The sequence below is a fragment of the Lissotriton vulgaris genome, chromosome 5, assembly GCF_964263255.1.
Source record: "Lissotriton vulgaris chromosome 5, aLisVul1.2, whole genome shotgun sequence".
In the NCBI taxonomy this organism is placed as follows: domain Eukaryota; kingdom Metazoa; phylum Chordata; class Amphibia; order Caudata; family Salamandridae; genus Lissotriton; species Lissotriton vulgaris.
Genome location: NC_141693.1, coordinates 1890960837 through 1890980515, shown reverse-complemented (window position 1 = coordinate 1890980515; position 19679 = coordinate 1890960837). Strand labels below are relative to the sequence as shown.

General features: G+C 43.8%; 1 protein-coding gene across 2 annotated transcripts in view; it reads right to left on the bottom strand.

Annotated features, from left to right (window-relative positions):
* LOC147717637 (E3 ubiquitin-protein ligase TRIM39-like) overlaps positions 1-13550 on the bottom strand; it is a 231007-nt gene extending 217457 nt beyond the window's left edge. For both annotated transcript variants that reach the window (XM_086924430.1, XM_086924431.1), the window contains exons 1-2: positions 13181-13550; positions 10886-11303 (exon numbers count right to left, since the gene is read on the bottom strand). In XM_086924430.1, the coding sequence (XP_086780556.1) occupies positions 10886-11303; positions 13181-13236 (474 nt within the window). In that variant the 5' untranslated portion in view covers positions 13237-13550. The remainder of the gene's footprint in view (positions 1-10885; positions 11304-13180) is intronic.
* Between the last annotated feature and the right edge of the window lie 6129 nt (positions 13551-19679).

Here is a 19679-nt window from a genome sequence, read left to right as displayed (position 1 = left end):
AAAGAAATTGCATCACTCATCACACCACCTCGCTTTATCACCCAGAGGGTAACGGATTAGTTGAGCGGTTCAACCGTGTTCTAAAAGGAAACATACAATTATCCAGGAACAACAATCTTAATTGGGAAGAATAAATTTTCAAACTCATTTGGGCCTACCGAATCACTCCTTGTACCAGTACCTCCAAATCTCCATTTGTTCTCATGCGAAGTAGACAACCCATAAGCAGAGATTTAGAATGGATGTCCACATCCAAACAGGTGAAGTGGTCACCTGAAACCATAAGGAGCAACATCGAGAAGGCAAAGATGTGTTTCAAAGAATGGTACGATACAAAACATGGTGTCAAAGATAACTCATTCAGGATCGGAGATCTTGTCAAAGTTCAGTTAGAAAAGAAAGTGAAGAAGGGAGAAAGCAGATTCACCGCTCCCCTTCACATCAGAAAACTGTACAACAAAGCTGCCAGACTAAGTGACGGCAAAGTTTGGCATATGAACAGGTTGGCCAAATACCACTCAGTGGGAAAAGAGACATGTCAACCCAATAGAGCCAGAAAAGAATAGTCTAGTTAAGGTCAGCCTGATAGTGGTGGCAAAGATTTGTGGGTAGATTATGACGAACCAGAAATGGGACACAGTTCAAAGTTTTGTGACTATAATGTATGTACTAGAAATGAAGGTGTTCAGGATAGTGGTCATTCACCCACCGCTGAAGCCACTGATTGCAGCACACCAGACCAGAATGACATGGTCAGTCCACACGCTCTCTCTCACGATCAGAGTGATGTGGGTGACTCACATTCTGATACTGAAGTTGCGTCTGACAATCGAGGTGTAAGTGGTAGGTTTGGTCGAACCATAAGCGATCCACATTCTGATACTGAAGTTGTGTCTGAAAACCAAAGTCCCAGGGGAAGGTTTGGTAGAATCATCCACAAACCCAAACGTTTAGATGATTTTGTATGTGACTAATCACCCCTTGTTAAACATTCTAGAGAGGAAGATGTGTTGTATCTAAGGTTAATGTCACGCGCCTACACTGGCGCGTGACATCACGAGTCTCTCTGCTCTCCTGTGCGAGAGCACCAGTGTCGTCCCTCTCACCCCATTGGTCCCCCCCACGTTCCATGTTCCACATTCCATTCCCCAGGTTCTCTGCGACCCCAACTGTTCCAACTGAATACATCTTATTAACCCACTACACCGCGTCATCTTCGTTTCTACAGCCTTGACCTACAGATCTTACTGCCAAGGGTTCCATAAAGAGGGGGCGTCGCCGGGCTGCATACCAAGATGGCCGTGCAACACTGAGGCTCCGCCAGCAATCCCAACTTCACCCATCCTGCCTTCCATCCTGGCCGCTTTCAGTCTAGGACGACTGGCTTGAATGCATGAAAGTGCCCACTTGAGCCTGAGCCGTCCAGGGCGGCTGGGTGCCTGAAATACCGCGAACGGAGGCCTCTAAGAGCGCCGGGACGGGGCTGGAGCAGTGCGTGGCAGGAGGCAAGGCCGCACCAAACGCAGTGACGGTGTGCGGCTCTCCAGCTGCCTTACCAGACAGAGAGGCGATCTCACACCCCCAAATCCAGAGCGGTGCAGCACATTTGACGTCGGCCATCATGGGAACGCCCCCAGCCCTTCCGAAGCAGCCTCAACCACGGAGCATGACTGGTGCTCTGACCTGCTGTCACTGGCTTGTTTAGGCAAACTGCCTTCGGCATTGACTTGCTGGGTTGTCTCTCCAGTTTTATTAGCAGTCCAAATCATTAAGCAAATATTTACAGTTTCTGCTACAGATTTTTAATTGGTGATTATGTAAAGAGACGCCTGTCTCTGGAGCTGTATTTGCTAAGACTGCTTCTATGTCAACGTCATGACCTAACAACCAACTAACATGAAGAGATTCTGCTTGTATGTTTCCCTATATGCACCCCCGCCCATGGGGATCTATGGCAAGGAACAACCGCTTCTGTCTTGGCAATAATACTAGTACTAACAGGTGTATAAATGACAAAATAATGAATACTATCAGAAAATGTGCCGCATTATGCAGCATAATCAGCTTTTTCTTGAAACATAATTTAGTCAACCCTGACGCAAAAGGTTGTCTTCCCTTGCCACATAATTCCACTGGGTTGCCTATAGTACACATACTTAGGCCACTTTCAACAATCCCAATAGCTATATTTCCACAAGTATTGCACAAGGAAGTATTATTTTAGCTCTACCATTGTCGTCTTTATATCTAGGACCCTAATTCTATATTCCCGATTTATGCCCTTGTGAGGTTATAATCAATAATATCCTGATAAAGGCATAAGAATCAGATTCATATTCAGTAATAGCCCATGCAGTCCAAAGCACAGCACGGCTACTCCCATCGACTCCTAGAAAGCACAACGCGTTCTTTAAACAAACCAAGCCTCCAGCAGCCCGGGAAATTCCCCCTGCTTTTGTTTTGATTTGAACAAGAACTCCTGAAGTCCGGCAAGAACTGTTAGTTCTTAGTGACGTCTTATGTCCAACCTTATGTCAAACCCGGCACCTTCCAGGTATAAAATACCAACAGTTGCCTTAAGCAAACACACGGTGGTTTGGAGCAGAGCAGCCATCTACTTGCCCGAGAGCCCAGATGATGCAAGTGCCCACGGAAGCCAAACCTCCTGTTTGACGCACTGAGAAAGACGCCGTCTTTTTCTCCAGCCGAGAAAATCCAGCTCCGGTGTTTCCAGCCTACCCCTGCGGGTTGCTGGAATATAGAGTCCTGAGGAAAGAGATACCAGTCCTCCCACATTCTATTACCAAGATATGGAGCGGACTAAACCCTTGAGAGAATTCTGGATGCAGATTCTTGGCGAAAATACTCTTACTAACTTAACTTAAATTGCTACTTACTCATCCCTTCCCATGTATTAGGCTAAAGTCAGGTACACCGGGGTAGGCTTAGTTAGAAGCACCAGTTGAGTACGTTAGTCAATGTATTTATGTATGTATATATTTAATCCATTTTAAAGTATCATATGGCTAAGAAACCATATAAATACTTTTACAGTATTATTTCGTAATACTACTTTTACTGTACACACGTTACTTTAAGTATTGCAATTGTGGCAATTCACTTCTCTTGCATGAGAAAGAACACTGCTCAATAAATTACACCTTTTTATTGAAAACGCCCGTCTTTCTATTTCTCTGCACTCTGGTGAAACTAAGTATGCACTGCTGACTGAGTGAAATAGCTGTCTATTGTTTTCACACGACTAGAGATATACTCTTATTCTGAGGGAGCAAAGTTGTCATGTTTATGGGGTTGTCGGAAACTGAATCCCTTCTTGTCTGAGCCAGGGGAGGGTGTCCCTCCCTATTAATTCAAGAAAGTTTCCAGTGACCTCTGCGCTAGCTGGCGCAAACCTAAATTAAGTTTAACATAGTCAGTAGAGACCTAGATGGCCACAGTCCTAAGTCTACACTGCTGTTTATGTTATTCCAATGCGCAGAGCCTATTGGGAAAATAGGAACTACACTACATGGCGCCCAACGTTTGGTAAGGCGATAATCTAACGCAAGACACTAGAGTAACTCAGTCGTGCTTTTTCACACAGAACCCTTTCCCCGTAAAAACTCCAATAGACGTCTGGAGTGGGTGAAAGGTTAATATCCGCCGGAACTTAGTAGGATGAGAATCCTATGTATTAGTTTTTGGTTTGATCAATGTTGAAGGATACAGTGTTTCAAAATATTGTGCACCTAATCTTTGTTTCCTTGAAACTCGATCTGCAACAGAAAAACTTTTAGTCAATTAAATGGCAGAAAATGACAGAGAGGGAGTGAACAAGAATAGCAGCTTGACTCTTAGAGGACGACGCAAGTCTCCATGAAACTGAACCGGATGCAATAATCATTCCGGTCAATGTAAGAAGAACTATACCTCTAAAACTTATAGAACATGGACTGACAGCACGAGGTGGTACAGTCCTATTCGTGATAGAGGCACATGAATATCGGCAGACAGAGGTATTCTATTCATGGATACATTTTCCAGCAGCACACGCTACGACAAAAGACTACAACTATTACAAAATAGAGGAACCTCCGGATGAATACACTCCTTTCGAGGAGATTGAAATTCCACTAAAATACCAAGGGCACCTGTTCTGATTCAAAGGCGCCCTAAAACATAATGATCACATCACCAGGCTCGGTCCACTAGGTACACCAGAAGCAACAGGGCCGGTCCTATGCAATTATGCAACACACCCAGATTATGAAATAATGTCAAGCGAAGAGTACTGCAACTATTACTCTCAAATTGTAAAGCGCTCTGATATCCTTCGGGATCATGTTCGCGCTATATAAAACTTTATATAAATAAATAAATAAAGAACCTCCAGAAATTGAAGGAAACAGATATAGCAGAACCACCATTTGAACTCGCCAGAATCATAGAAAAATCCTATGAAGAGCTAGGAAGAGATAGTTTGGGTGGGAAACCGGTAAAACCCCAACTAACTGAAAATCCTGAAAAAACATTGATTAAAAATAATTCAAAAACTCCAAAAAAAGAGTTGGGAAGGTAATAAACAAACAATTCCCAGGGAAAAACGTTTCCTCAGCGTAGATAGAGATCTCCAGGCCGAGAAGACAAGTCTCCCCAAAGGGAACCCTCTGAAAAAAGATACAACCTTAGAGATAGGGATAAAATAAGAAAACCTGATAGATATCAAGATGTTGATACACGTCCCTCTCGATCCTTCTCACTCAATCCTTCTCGATCTTCCTCACAGAAATCAGAAAGAAGAGGACGGTCAGAACACAGAGAGGAGCACGTCAAGTCCAAAGACAAGGAACCTGCTCTTCAATGTAAAAAATTACAATTTCCCAGAAAGAAGGTAGCTAGTATTAAAATTAAACATGCCGAGAATTCTGAGGACGCAGCTGAAAAACAGAGAGTGTGCACAGACAATGCTAGACAGCGCAGCAGAGGTGAGCATAGCTCGCAAGATCCTGATGAATCTTCTGGAGACAGTGGACACAAATGAGTACATTCAGGTGGAAACTGCAGACACACGAGTTAGTGTGCCCCATAAACTATATGAAATAACATTACGTATAGAGGGAGATAAAACTAGAAAAATAAAAGGTCTCCTTTGGGAAAAACTCTCAAAAGGCTATGACATTCTGTTAGCTGAGAAAGACTGCCCACCAGAGTTTGTCAGGGAGTGCCCTCATGGCGAAGAAATGATTATGCCTGCCTTCTCTAATCACATCCCGATTCATAAAAAATACACATTAGCAAGAAAATGGGCAGTAGCCCAAGCTCCTGCTTTATATGACTCACCTCACCACAAGATCCAGTTAAAAAAATCAACCCACTGCACAAAGGCAATATCCAGTTAAGCAAGAAGCTAAAAAACAAGTCAGAGAGATCTTAGATCAACTCGAACACCAAGGGGTGATCGAAACATGCACCTACCAAATAAACAATCCATTGTTTCCTGTCTCTAAGCCAGACAACTCATATCGTCTAGTTTTGAACTACAGACACCTTAACTCCTGTTGTAAAACAATTGCAGTACAAAACTCACATAGTGCAGCACTAATGAATAACATTGTGCGCAAAAATATAAAACGACATTAGACATCTCTAATGGATTCTTCTGTCAAAACATTGAACCTGAAAGCAGGTATTTGACTGCTTTCTCAATATTTGGATCACAAAAACAATTTTGCCGACTCCCACAGGGATTCAAGAATAGCCCAGGATTATTCTCAGCAAGGGTAACAGAGTTACTACAAATATATGATGATGAAGCATTATCATATGTCGATGACATCCATCTCACAGATTATGACCTGGAGACTCACTTGAAAAGGGTGAACACCATAATACTTGGATTCGCTTCAGAGGGTTACAAATTCAACTTTAAAAAGTTACGAATTGCCCATCTAACGGTCCTATTTTTAGGATATGAATTATCAAGTGAAGGCAAAAGCCTGGCAGACAATTTCTTAGAGAAATGTGCTGTACTCCAAGCACCAAAAATGCTGAAGAATTTACAATCATTACTATGTTTCCTGAATTTCGGAAGAACATACATTCTAAATTATGCTGAGAGGGTTAAACCTCTCTATGAATTATTAAGACCAGATTTCAAACAAACCAATTGGACTAAGAAACACGCAGATTTTGAGATCATTGCAAACAGACATGTTAACTAAAACAAAATTACAAACTCGCGAAAATACACGCAATCTTGTAATCCGAGTCATCCAGGAAGATGCGGATTCACATACCTGACCTCTTATGAGGGAGAAACAGTACCTATAGCTTAGAAATCACTTTTGTACACTGAAGCTGAGATGAAATTCTGCTTCAGAGAAAATTCTGACAGCGGTTAAAACTGCTGTAGCTAAAGAAAGAGCCCTAGCCCAAGGCAGGAGAATATCTGTTTTTACAGCAGAATCAGCTCTTGAGGCGTTAACAAGTCCACGTAATCTGACCAAAGTGGCCTTAGATCCAAAATGGGAATATTCTTTCGCTACAGAAGACGTGAAACACTATTTTGACCCAAAACTGAAATAACTAGATGATCTAGTATATGAACGTGAATATCCTCTACCTCTGAAAAATATACCTGCGTAATCTATATGGACAGATTCGCATAACACTATTCTTTTACAAACAACTGTGCCTTTAACGTCATCAAAAGAAACATATGATCTGCAAGTTGCAAGGACAGCAGCAGAGATACATACCCTTTTATCAACAAATTGCCCCGTACATTTCGTAGAAGTGTTAAGCCAAATCTTAAACATGTCTGATACCAGTGGCATCGCACATGCATTTAAGACAATTTTTTCGGGACTGTTAGCACCCTTTGAAACAGTTCTGGGCATCTTCCCGAATTTTGTCCATTCTGTCTTCGGCGGGCTACCCTTAATCTTGGGACTCGTGGCAGGAGTTTTATTTTTGCTCCTTCTGCTCCGATATGGCAAGCCAATCCACAGACAAGACCCTACCAACAATGAAAGAAACGATCCTAGCAATACGATACCGAGACCGTATCACTAAGGTCCTCGGATTGGCCCGGCTAAGAGATCTAAGTACAACCTGGTTTCTTTCATTCAGACCGATCAGGCAAGATTGCATCATACCGGTGCTTCGATGTCTGCTATGCGGAGAAGAATGCGTGTTGGACGTCTGTCTTACACTACAATCAGCAGTACCAATGGAAATCAATACTTTGCTAAGTCCAGTAACGACTCATGCATCGCGTTGTCCCCAGCGGCTACCGATTGTGAGGACGGCATTCGTTGAGACTTCACCACTACGAGTAAGTGGCGGTGATGTACGAGAGGAAAGCAGCACCGAACAGGTACAGCCTTCTGTGAGCATTGCTGATCCAACCATCGATGATAGCACTCCCACAGAGAACTGCGCAGTTGCAGTATTTTCAAACTTAGCCGAACTTTCACCTGATGTGGTAGACCAATTTTTTGCAGGTCTGTCTGAAATAATGTTCTCTCCAGTCAACGAGAATAACTCTTAATAAAAACAATGAGCACACAGCGTTCCCTGAACTCTGAATTCGGCCTTCAGTTTTGAAAAACAAAACTACAGAAAATATTTGGAACTATTTTTTTCCCCTGAAAGCGAAATTATGTTTGTTCATTCTCCAAAATATTTACCTTTTTTTTTGTTACATACTCTGCTTGAAGTAGAACTATTCTTAGAGAACAGAGCTATTTTTGGATACTAGAGACAATATTTTACCTCAGCCTCTAGCACATATACAGCAATTTGTATAAATATGTGATGGAATGGTCTCGACCTTCTTTTCTGTATTTAGAGCCATTTCATGTGTAATTTTCGGAAATCATTCAGCAAAAAAATATATGCATTTAACCGAATGATGACACTGCTTGAAAAACGTACAGAATCCAACTCTCATTTTCGTGTATTTACCATATACCATTTCAAATGCGAAATATGTATTTTGGGGTGGGTTGGAAAACACACATGCATCGTTATAGGTTTACTATTGCTTAGATTTTAGTAATGATGGACATCAATCCGTGGAGTGGGTGTTGTGTTCATATCTAGGACCCTAATTCTATATTCCCGATTTATGCCATTGTGAGGTTATAATCAATACTATCCTGATAAAGGAATAAGTTTCAGATTCATATTCAGTAATAGCCCATGTAGTCCAAAGCACAGCACCGCTACTCCCATCGACTCCTAGAAAGCACAACGCGTTCTTTAAACAAACCAAGCCTTCAGCGGCCCGGGAAATTCCCCCCTGCTTTTGATTTGATTTGAACAAGAACTCCTGAAGTCCGGCAAGAACTGTTAGTTCTTAGTGACGTCTTATGTCCAACCTTACGTCAAACCCGGCACCTTCCAGGTATAAAATACCAACAGTTGCCTTAAGCAAACACACAGTTGTTTGGAGCAGAGCGGCCATCTACTTGCCCGAGAGCCCAGCTGATGAGAGTGTCCACGGAAGCCGCCCCTCCTGTTTGACGCACTGAGAGAGACGCTGTCTTTTTCCCCAACCGAGAAAATCCAGCTCCGGTGTTTCCAGCCTACCTCTGCGGGTTGCTGAAATATCAAGTCCTGAGGAAAGAGATACCAGTCCTCCCACATTCTATTACCAAGGTACGGAGCTGACTAAACCCTTGAGAGAATTCTTGATGCAGATTCTTGGCAAAAATAATCTTAACTAACTTAAACTGCTACTTACTCATCCCTTCCCATGTATTAGGCTTAGGTCAGGTACACCGGGGTAGGCTTAGTTAGAAGCACCAGTTAAGTACGTTAGTCAATGTATTTATGTATGTATATATTTTATCCATTTTAAAGTATCATATGGCTAAGAAACCATATAAATGCTTTTACAGTATTATTTCGTAATACTACTTTTACTGTAGGCACTTTACTTTAAGTATTGCAATTGTGGCAATTCACTTCTCTTGCATGAGAAAGAAGACTGCTCAATAAATAACACCTTTTTATTGAAAACGCCCGTCTCTCTATTTCTCTGCACTCTGGTGGAACTAAGTATGCACTGCTGACTGAGTGAAATAGCTGTCTATTGTTTTCACACAACTCTAGAGATATACTTTTATTCTGAGGGAGCAAAGTTGTCATGTTTATGCGGTTGTCGGAAACTGAATCCCTTCTTGTCTGAGCCAGGGGAGGGTGTCCCTCCCTATTCATTCAAGAAAGTTTCCAGTGACCTCTGAGCTAGCTGGTGCAAACCTAAATTAAGTTTCACATAGTCAGTAGAGACCTAGATGACCACAGTCTTATGTCTACACTGCTGTTTATGTTATTCCAATGTGCAGAGCCTATTGGGAAAATAGGAACTACACTACACCGTGTGATAATAAACTTTTGAAGTTTCTATTTTCTACGTTTGGTATAAGATAACGGTCTTCAAAACATTTTAAAGACGCTCCCCTTCAATTGCTCATAGGCCCCCAAAAGTATACGCTTACGTTTTCAAAATTATTCTATATCATATTAAGTACAGCAAGCAAGCTAAAAACCCTTTAGCTAGCTTATGGGCACATCCTCTAACGAATACGTCATTCTCAGTGGTGTTTTTAAATGTATAACTGACTATAAGCAGTAAAAAACATATCAAGACAGATAAACAATTGAAGTGAGATTCAAAGACAAAATGTATTAAATTAAATATACAATAGCAATGTTTTAGTCTAATTTTATTAACAATAATACAATAAATTAAAAATAAGTTGCAAGCAAATGAATCCAAATGCGTCAAAAACTTTCGAGGGAGTTAAAGAAATGTTGACCCAAAAAAATACTTTGCCTTTATTTTACCACATTCTCCAGTACAGCAGGGAACTTGCCCCTTGACCTGTGAGATAACTTCGGCCATTACTGGCATTTCAGATACAATCAGTATGCCTGCTTTGATGTATGGTCTCATCCTTACAAAGTTAAAGATAAATCTACACGCCCCAAAATGCTGCTGGCTAGAATACCACGACTTGCTAAAATTGGTGCACAAGACATGGGGCCATTAGACATCTCTGAACATATTTAATATTTCAGCTATTGCAGGTATAGTTTGCTATGCCCTTTAAAAGCGCACAAAATATACATGATTGTAATATGTTAGCAGATCGTTCACCCTAGAGGGCCCAATGTGACCTTATATCAGGAATAACTGGGGAGGTGTGGAGATTTCGTTTGATACCGATTGCGAGGTGTGCCGCGCGGTTTTAAGACCGGTGGCATAAGGCACATCCATTAGGATTAAATCTGGGAGGAACTCAGCTCGTTGAGTTTTCAGCACTCTGCGTTAAGCGGAGCTCGCGGAGTTCTGAAAAACTCTGCTCTGGTTTTTCCCTTACTTGCGTTTGTCATGGTCAAGTTGGCAAGCGTGAGTGAGGAAAATTCACCTTCTGGCGAGATTTTTCTTTGTTTGCGATCGTCAACACCAAGTTGGCGAGCGTGGAAAATCATCCTCCCGGTGAGATTTCTCAACGCGGGCGGTCATATTTCTCATTGCGAGTGGTCGCGTCTGCTTGCTCGCGTTGAGAAACAGTTTGTTCGCGTTGAGAAAGCTGCCGCTCGCGAGAAAGGAAGCAGCACCCACTTGCGCGGAGCATGGTGTCAATTAGAGATTATTGCACAGTGCAGACAAGTACCTGGCACTGAAAATCCTAGCGAACAGCATTTATCGAACACACTCCCCAGCTTGCGGAGCTCTGCGTATCGCTGCAGGTTTTTTTTGCACTTCGCGTAGCGGAACTCCGCCCAGGCTTAATGAGGATGCAATCTCTTGAATGGCGAGAACCGTAGTCTAGCCCACCACTGACCCAGCTTTAGTGTACAGCACACATACCTTGTACTCCTGAGCAGCTTCTCGAATGGGGAGCACCCTGTGCTGCTTGTGATCACGTGACATGCTGCAGACCACACAGATGGGCTTCTGGTCCACTTCACAAAACAGTTTCAGCTTCTCTTCGTGTTCTCGGCACATATTCACCTCTTGGGGGATACCAGTAGATACCTGAAGCTGTTTGGCGATTTCCACCACGTTCGCCAGTTGCCTGTTGGGCCGGAGGAATTTGGTCTCAGAGACTGATCTACACTGAGGACATGGGAAGTCTGTCTGCAGCCCCTCCCAGCACTGACTGATACAGGACAGACAAAAGGCATGTCCACACTCCACAGACACCGGGTCTGAGAAATAGTCCAGACAAATGGAGCATGTGGCCTCCTCCTTCAGGCTCTGGAGATGAGCTAATGCAGCCATGTTCCTGTTGGAGAGAAAGAGGTAAAGTTAAGTTTTGTTTCTCTCAGCTTGTGAAGTGAAAGTGCCTGTCTCGCTCGCTATCCTTATACAAGCTCCCTCTTTTATTGGTTCTGCACTTTCAGAAATCTAACCTGGGAATGCCAAAAGCAAAGCAGGGAGTGTCCTTGACTGAGATGGGGCTAAGTGCGGCAGAGCACTCCACGTGAGCTCAATGTCAGCCTAAGCACTCAGGAGTGTGCGCACGAGTATCAACCTACGCGCTCAGAGTGAGAGAGCGTGGGTGTGTGCGCACTTGCATCATCCGATTTACTGTGCGCAGGCGACTGAAATAGGAGTGTGTACAACAGTGCTGAGTCAACCTATGCACTAGAGTGTGTGTAGATGAGTGGGGTGTGTGCAGCAGAGAGTGTAAGCTTATACACCAAAAGCATAGGGTCAGCCTATGCACTTGGAGCATGTGCACAGCTGCAAAAGTTTCAGATTGCTTATATGTGACATTTCTGGATTTTCGGTGTGCTCATCAGTGACACTTGATTGCCTTGTACACTGTAACAAGTAGAAACAGGTAGTTGTGCACTCACACACCGAACACAAACTGTGTAGAAATGACGGAGTGCTACCATTTCTTTACTTCGGTGCTGGGAATTGCAGCCCAGAATACATAATGCTGCTTTAGAAACACATTTATCTTCACTGACGTTAATAAGGAATGTATTCACATGAATACAGCCCTGTTGAACTTTAAGCTGACAAATAGTTGAATGGAAGTGTGAGGGGTTGCAACGCCAACAAAACACCTTTTTAAACAACCCTATGTCATAAATGCATTATCACCCATTCCCGATTTGCTATACTAATTTTGTATGCAAAAACCTGAGCATATCTACAATTACATGGTTTGTGCTCGCAAGTTTTAACAAAGTAAAGCCAATGCGTACCTGTTTTGTTATGCCGTTTTATAATTGGCCTTCATTTCTGCAAACTGTTCCTTGGGTGGGATTGAGGTTTCCTTCCCAGCCCCAAAAACGATTACTCAGGGGTGACTTTCTCGGTTTACAACAGGCTGCATATATTACAGTCAATCAAGAGCGCCATAAAACAGCTGTACACATAACATCCTTTAATGCTAGGTATTTGCAAACATTTTCCAAGGGACCAAAATGTTTGGTCTTTGATGTGACTGAAGGTTGCACTGGTGCCAGCAGGGTGGCAGTGGGAGGCAAGGGGCACGGGGTTGGCATTAAGGTGGGTGTGAGAATGGTTTTTTTTTTTTTTGTGTTCAAAGGTTTTTTATTTGGAGCTGCAAGAAATACAACAGTGCAAAAGACCAGTTCATGAACTTACGTACAGTGCTATAATGAAATCCTTTATTTTACTTTATCATCACGTGTGGGGATCTCGAAATAAACGAATTTGGAATGTGCGCTGTAATAACATTTTCCTGTGCTTTATTTAATAAACTATAATGCTGTTCATGTAAAATAGGAACCTATGCCACCCAAAGAGTGCACTATACGAACGACTTGCACCTTAGTTCACTATTGCATTGTTGTCAGGAAAGGGGGAAATTAATGTTTCTCAATTTATGTTAAAAAAACTTTTAAAAAATACTTTTCAATGAGCTGGTAATCTGTTGTACTAGTGCGAAACGGTTCTGCAGGTTAATTAAATACACATTCTTGAATTCTGAGAGATTTTTATCACTTTTGCTGCAATAAGTTTTTTTTAATGAATGTGATCCTAAACTTAACCTCAGTCAAGTGAACAGCCGCCCACTGCTGCTGTTGACTAGGGTGCAGCATGTGAAGGTCAGTAGGCGCGCATGCGGCTGCCGGGCCCTACTATATACAAGTTCATTGCATAATTATTGATTTGTCTTACCTTATACTGGTCCTATCGCCCACAGCGCGTGCAGCACGCTTCCTCTTGGGTGCCATTCTGCGGCGGCTCGGTGCCAGCCTGCTCTATAAGTATGTGTAGGCCTCTGTAGCCGCGGCTCCACTAGCAGTGGGACCTTGGAGAGCCTCGAGCTGGTGATGTCTCGCGCTCACAACTATTCGTAGCCCAATCAGTGACTCCAACACGGACTCTTTTGCTGAGCAATGACGAATGAAAACCGGACGAGCCAGTGCACAACTGCAAGCCCAATGGTGGTGGAAATGGCGCGTAGTGCTACAATGCACGGGCGTATACACAGGCAGCAGTTCCAGGATGCGAGGTAGGCGTGGCTACACAGTCCAATCGGTGTTGGATTGGGAAAGCCCAAAATGCAAAGCCTGTTTCGTAAAAAAAAGTACGGGGCCCAGGCTGGAGAGGTGTCATGCATGCGGAGGGAAAAGTCTTTATTCTGAATATCTGCTTCTAGAATAGTGTGTATATGAATCTCTGACGTGACTCTCAGCAGCCTGAGGTATGTTTGTCGCGGAGTTGGGGGTATCGAACAATATAAACTGGGAGTTTTCACTTCTTGAACTGGGAGTGTCGACCCTCGAAATGGGAGCACCTCCTCGAGGCCGCCGACGAATTCTTTTAGGCAGGGCGTGGGCAAGCAAATTCATTCTTTTCCGTAGTCCTGCCCCTGGCCCGCCCAAGCGCAGATTCAAACCAATAGCGTTAGGGCGGGCTCGGGCGTTAATATATTGACACCAACTGGAGGTGGGAGAGGAGAGGGCGGAGAGCCGAATGCCGATGTCATTTCCGAGCCCAATTTTGCTCTTTACGTTATTTCAAGGCAATACATCGTAAATCCGCACGGAATCGGGTTTTTGAATACATGAATAGACAAGCATTTACGATGCAATGGCCTCGGCAATATTAAAGGTAGAGTATTGGCATTGCTCATGATTTTTTTTTTTAAATCATAAATAAATGGTGTAGGGTTGGGCCCTAGGCCCTCATGCTGGTAATGACTGCAGACACAGGACACACTGGGTGCAACTGGCCCAGAGCACGTGCGCTCGTCACTTTTATTCGAGCTGTGTCACCTGACCAGTGACATCAGTGTTGGGTGGGTGCTTAGTGTAATTACATTGTTAGCACTAGAATGCTAACTGACTCTGGGTTCTTACATCCCTCCCAAAATTGGTGAAAATCAAACCAAACAGGACTTATGATTTCAACAAGTCTCTTTGGCTGCTTGCAAACCGCAGGCAGTGTGGTCAGTCATTGTGGTCAGTCAGTCAAAAAATAACTTTATTTGGTTTATCATAACCATAAAGCATTTAAAACACAATTCATTACGTGAAAATATTAAAAGCGAAGCGTTTTTTCCACTCTGTTAAAATATTTACAATTTCAGTAAAAGGACCCTTTCTGGCCCTGAGCCTTTAGTCTTTTCCAGCTTTCGTGAGTAGATTGTCCACTAATGACATGAATTTTACCCCCAACATATTAAAATGTTTGATGAGGCGCCCATCCAACTTGTTACCGCATGTCTACAAGTGCGAACGTGTAAATTGGTTAAGACCGTTTTCAGCATGCTCCTTCTTTCCGCTTTTACTAATTCACAGACGCACAGTAGGTGGCTTAAGTTTCCATATGGTACCCACATAAATGGCATGCCTTTGTTTGGTGTTTATTTTTCAAGGTAGGAGCCAAATCCTTCGAGCAGTGATCGCCAAATCTAAGTGCCATAAACTTCCTTTTTAATGATAATCTGAAGTGGGCTGCTAGGTAGGGTTGTGGTTTTAAGCTTGTATATGAGTTTATTACAACCCATGCATGGCGGCGTTTGGCCAGTCTCCTTTTATCTTCCACCAAGGATAATGCCTTTGCCCTGATGTTACAGGCTTTGTTAAATGAGGACTTTTCCAGCTTGCTATTCCATGCTTCTTTGATCTTCAGTTCTTCCAGGACAATGCGAAATGGTCACCCCAGGTGTTTGGGATTCTTTGCTCATATTGTAGTTTTATTTCTGTCCAACATAAGTTGTTTAATGTACCCGTTTCTGCTGCTCTTAGTTTCCAGCATAATTTTACCAAGATTGCTTTCCTTTGGAATTCTTGGCTCTAGGGCCAAAATTCCAAGCGTATTTGTGCTGGCGACGATCCTTTAAAAAGATTGAATACTGCTTTGTAGACCCTGAAATGTTTATTTCTTGACCGTGCCATGTTTCCAATCCATAGGATAAGGTTGGGAGCAATTGTGCTGCCATCATTTTTAGGAGATGACTGTGTGAAGGGCATTCTAATTTCTTATATAACTGTTTATAGGCAAAGGTTAATGATTGGGCTTTTGCTGTGATCTCCCTTTTCTGGTCCGCCCAAGACAGATTTCTTGCCAGTTTGATACCCAAATATTTGTAAGCACTTATTTCCTCTATTTGTGAGTTATTTGCGTACCATTTCTGTTTTCCTGTCCTCGGTCCCGCCAGTCTTACTACCTTGGCTTTTGATTTATTTAGTTCCAGGCCTTGTGCGTCCAGGTAGTCTATTAGTTTGTTTATGGTTCTTTGCAGCCCTATTGGGGTTTGACTCACCACCACGATATCATCCGCGTATTGCAGAAATTGGATTGGCTCATTTGCCAATTTTGGCGGATGTCCGTTTACTTGTAGCAGGTAGTTATTTAAATCTGCCAAATATAAGTTAAATAAACAAGGAGAAAGTACACAGCCTTGTTTTAATCCGTTTGTTATGTTTATTTTTGACGATACTCTTCTTCCGTCTCCTAACTTTACGGTGGCCCAAGTTTCTTTGTATAATGATGTTATTGCATCTATCAGTGGATATGGGAGTCCCCATACTTTCAGTTTCTTCCACAGGCGGTCGCGTGGCACTCTGTCAAAAGCAGATTTCAAATCTATGTAACAGGGGGGGACCTGACACTGCCACTGACCTGGGAGGTCACCACTTGGGCTCCTGGACCACTGCAGCCCCAGCGCTGCTTCGCTGCTACGGACACCAGGCTCTCTGCTTCCCTGCTGCCTGCCGCTCCCCAACCATCGCGTTGCGGCGAGGCGGCAGATCGGGGACTACATCCCCCAGCACCGCTTGCGCCTAGGAAGGCGCGCATCCTGTCCCGCCCCCGGAGGTGCGCTTAAGGTCAGCGTGAGCCCCGGGGGAGCGGGGGACCTGACACTGCCACTGACCTGGGAGGTCTCCACTTGGGCTCCTGGACCACTGCTGCTCCAGCGCTGCTTCGCTGCTACGGACACCAGGCTCTCTGCTTCCCTGCTGCCTGCCGCTCCCCAACCATCGCGGCGCGGCGAGGCGGCAGATCGGGGACTACATCCCCCAGCACCGCTTGCGCCTAGGAAGGCGCGCATCCTGTCCTGCCCCTGGAGGTGCACTTAAGGTCAGCGTGAGCCCCCGCGTCACGGGATCGCGCGCGGGTCGGCGCCCGGGACTAAGCCCGGGCAAAGGGCGGGCCCGCTGTGGCCTGAGGAGACTGGACTGGGCCAGGGATTTTACAATTTTGAAACCGGACCTCCAACGTGCTGTTAGCACGAAAGACCTTCTTATTACTTGTCTTGTGAGTGTGTAGACCAGAGGGTATTAGTGTGTAAGCTCTGTACCAACTCTATTTACAATGTCTAAAACGGATAAGGTGATGGTGGGTCCCGCCTCTCTGGATAACTATCTGGTGAAGAAAGTAAACCAGATAAACAATGATAGAAGTGCCTCTTTGGGGAAGGGCTCTATGACAGTGGAACCACCAGAAAAATCCCCAACTACTCTGACACAAGACATTGAGGCTAACACGAGTGATGTTATTTCTGTAGATCCTCCATTGCCAATTATAGTGAGCGTTGAGGTCCATTCAGATTCACTGGCCCTGTTAAGTGAAGATACCGGTGTGCTGAATGAGACCCAGCCTGAAACTAGGCCCCTGAGAACTTGCAGAACAGCATCTCAAAAAGAGGCGATGAAGCACAATAACTCGAAGGCTAAAAAAAAGGACGGCAAGGCACTTAATAGTCCTGTTATAACCCCTTTCGTATTTACTGGCACTAATGGTAATGGTGTTAATTTAAACTCTGATCTGCTTGCTTCACTTATAAAAAATCTAGAAGTCTCTTTAACAGCGAAGATAGAGGAGCTTATAAAACCATTAACCAATAAGATTGAAAACATCTAATGGTAATGTACACTCTGGGGGGGAAAGGGAAAGAAGCTGTGAAAGTTAATGACCTGCGGAATAAGGGGAGGGGGAATACTGTTGCAGCAGCTGCCACAGGGACTGAAACTCCTAACCGATTAGACGCCCCTGTGGTAACTGCTTCACAGCCACAACCGACTATAGCTCCCCAAAGTAGTAGAGTCCCTAGACCCCCGAGGTATAATCGTTATCTAAATTTACCACCAGACTGTGCACCGTTTGTGGCAGTATTGACCAATGTCCCCCCTTGTGGTACCCATCCTGCATCTCCTTATGATGAATCCCACACCTCTTTGAAAAACAAGGCAGTGGCGTGGCTCAACAAAAACTGTGGCTTTCCCATTTCATATTCTGACCAGATAATGGCAGTAAGGCGTGTAAATTGGGTGGGACCTTCCAAAAAGATAGGTTCTGGGGATTGTATAGTTATACATTTTAAATACCCCCAGCATGTGGCAACTGTCCTCCTGAGAGCTTCTTCATTGGTATACAATGAGAATAGTATCTGTGTGCGCCCACTGGGATACTTTTATGCGCATTTGTGCAAACCTACACATCAACAGAGTTTAACCAGGCGGGTGTTTGAACCTTATACTCCAGTCCAGGACACTCAATTCATCTATAACATCACTAATCCCTGTGGGTCAGGTGGACCGAACAAAATTTACAACAGGAATACTAGTGCTGGGAGCTATCAACATGGGTTGAATGTCAACACACAGAACAGGTACAAAGTGCTATCTGGTCTTGAGCTGTGTGATTGACGGGTGGCACCTGCGGCTCAGGTTACTGTGGCTACAGGTGATTCTATAAACTCAGAAAACCCGGAGGGTATAACGTCAGGATGCCAGGTTGTCTCATGGAATATTGCTGGCCTCGCGGCCAAAATGTCTGATGAAAACTGGGTGTCCTATATTAAGCAATTTACGATTATCTGCCTACAAGAAACATGGGAGGTGGGATGTAACCTATTTTTGGAAGGGTATAAGGCCTTCTATGTGCCAGCTTTGCCTTCAATAAGGGGTAGGCCTAAGGGGGGTCTTGTAATTTTTGTCTCAATATTAATACCCTGTGAAGTACGAAGAATTGAATCACAGCACACAGGTGTAATGGGCATAGTTTTATCTGGAGGTAATTGTCGTGTGGGTATGGTGAATTTTTATAATGCTACTCAAGACAGTGCAGGCAAGAATCAAATTCTTATACTAAACTCTTTTGTTTTTAGCTATATGAAAGATCTGGGGCATAACCTCATGATTATGGGGGATTTTAATGTGCATCCTTGCGTAGATCCATTGAATAAATGTTTACCTGAAATGTTTTGTGAACGGGTGGGCTATCTCCACATGGAGCATACTAAGGAGGGGGAATTGTGTAATGACTTGTTGGATGATTTTGATCTTTCGCTGGCCATGACACTAAGGGACCCGCTATATTGTTTTGATATCCCTACCTTTAAAGGGCATGGCAGGGGTACCTTTATAGACCATATATTGGTCTCTCGGACGATGCAAACTTTTTTAGACTCTTTTTGCATTGTCTCAAGCGAATTTAGTGACCATAACCCTTTAACAATCTGCCTAAAATGTCCCTGGGTAAAAAAGGGAAATAAGATTAATAACCAAGGCAGGCTGGGAACAACAGATGGGAGGAGACGGTTAAAATGGTCAATGGTCTCTGCGGATATTCTCTATAAAAATATTGCTGAAAGGTGTGCTGAGGATATCAAAGAGTGTACCATTGAGGGGGGGATCTGAGGCAGGTCCTAGCCGCTTATCAAAATGTATCGGAGAAGGTGTCAGAGCTATTATCTGTGCCTAATAAAAATCAGGTGAAAACAGGCCCGAGGTGGTTCAGCCATGATTGCACTAAAGCTGCTCGCAAACTGAGGCTTGCTTTGTCAGCTACCCCGAGGAATCGGGAGAACATAAAATTATGTAGAAAGGAATATAAGGCTATCACTGCCTCTCGTAAGGAATTCCTAAGAAAAGAGGCCTGGGAGGAATTACTTGATCCCTGCACTCTGAATAGCAGCACCAAGTTCTGGGCTCTGGTTAAAAAACCTTTTTTGACTGAGGACCCAGGAGACAGACTTGACTGCTGCATAACCAAAGAGGACTGGGAATGTCACTTTAAAAACCTGTACTACTCTGAGGATCCTGTAATCATGGATGTCGCCCCCCCTTGATAGGGGTGGCACTATTACATTTGACAAAAGTGAGGTCTTGGCTGCTATAATGGGTCTTACTGCAAATAAAGCCCCGGGACCTGACGGAATACC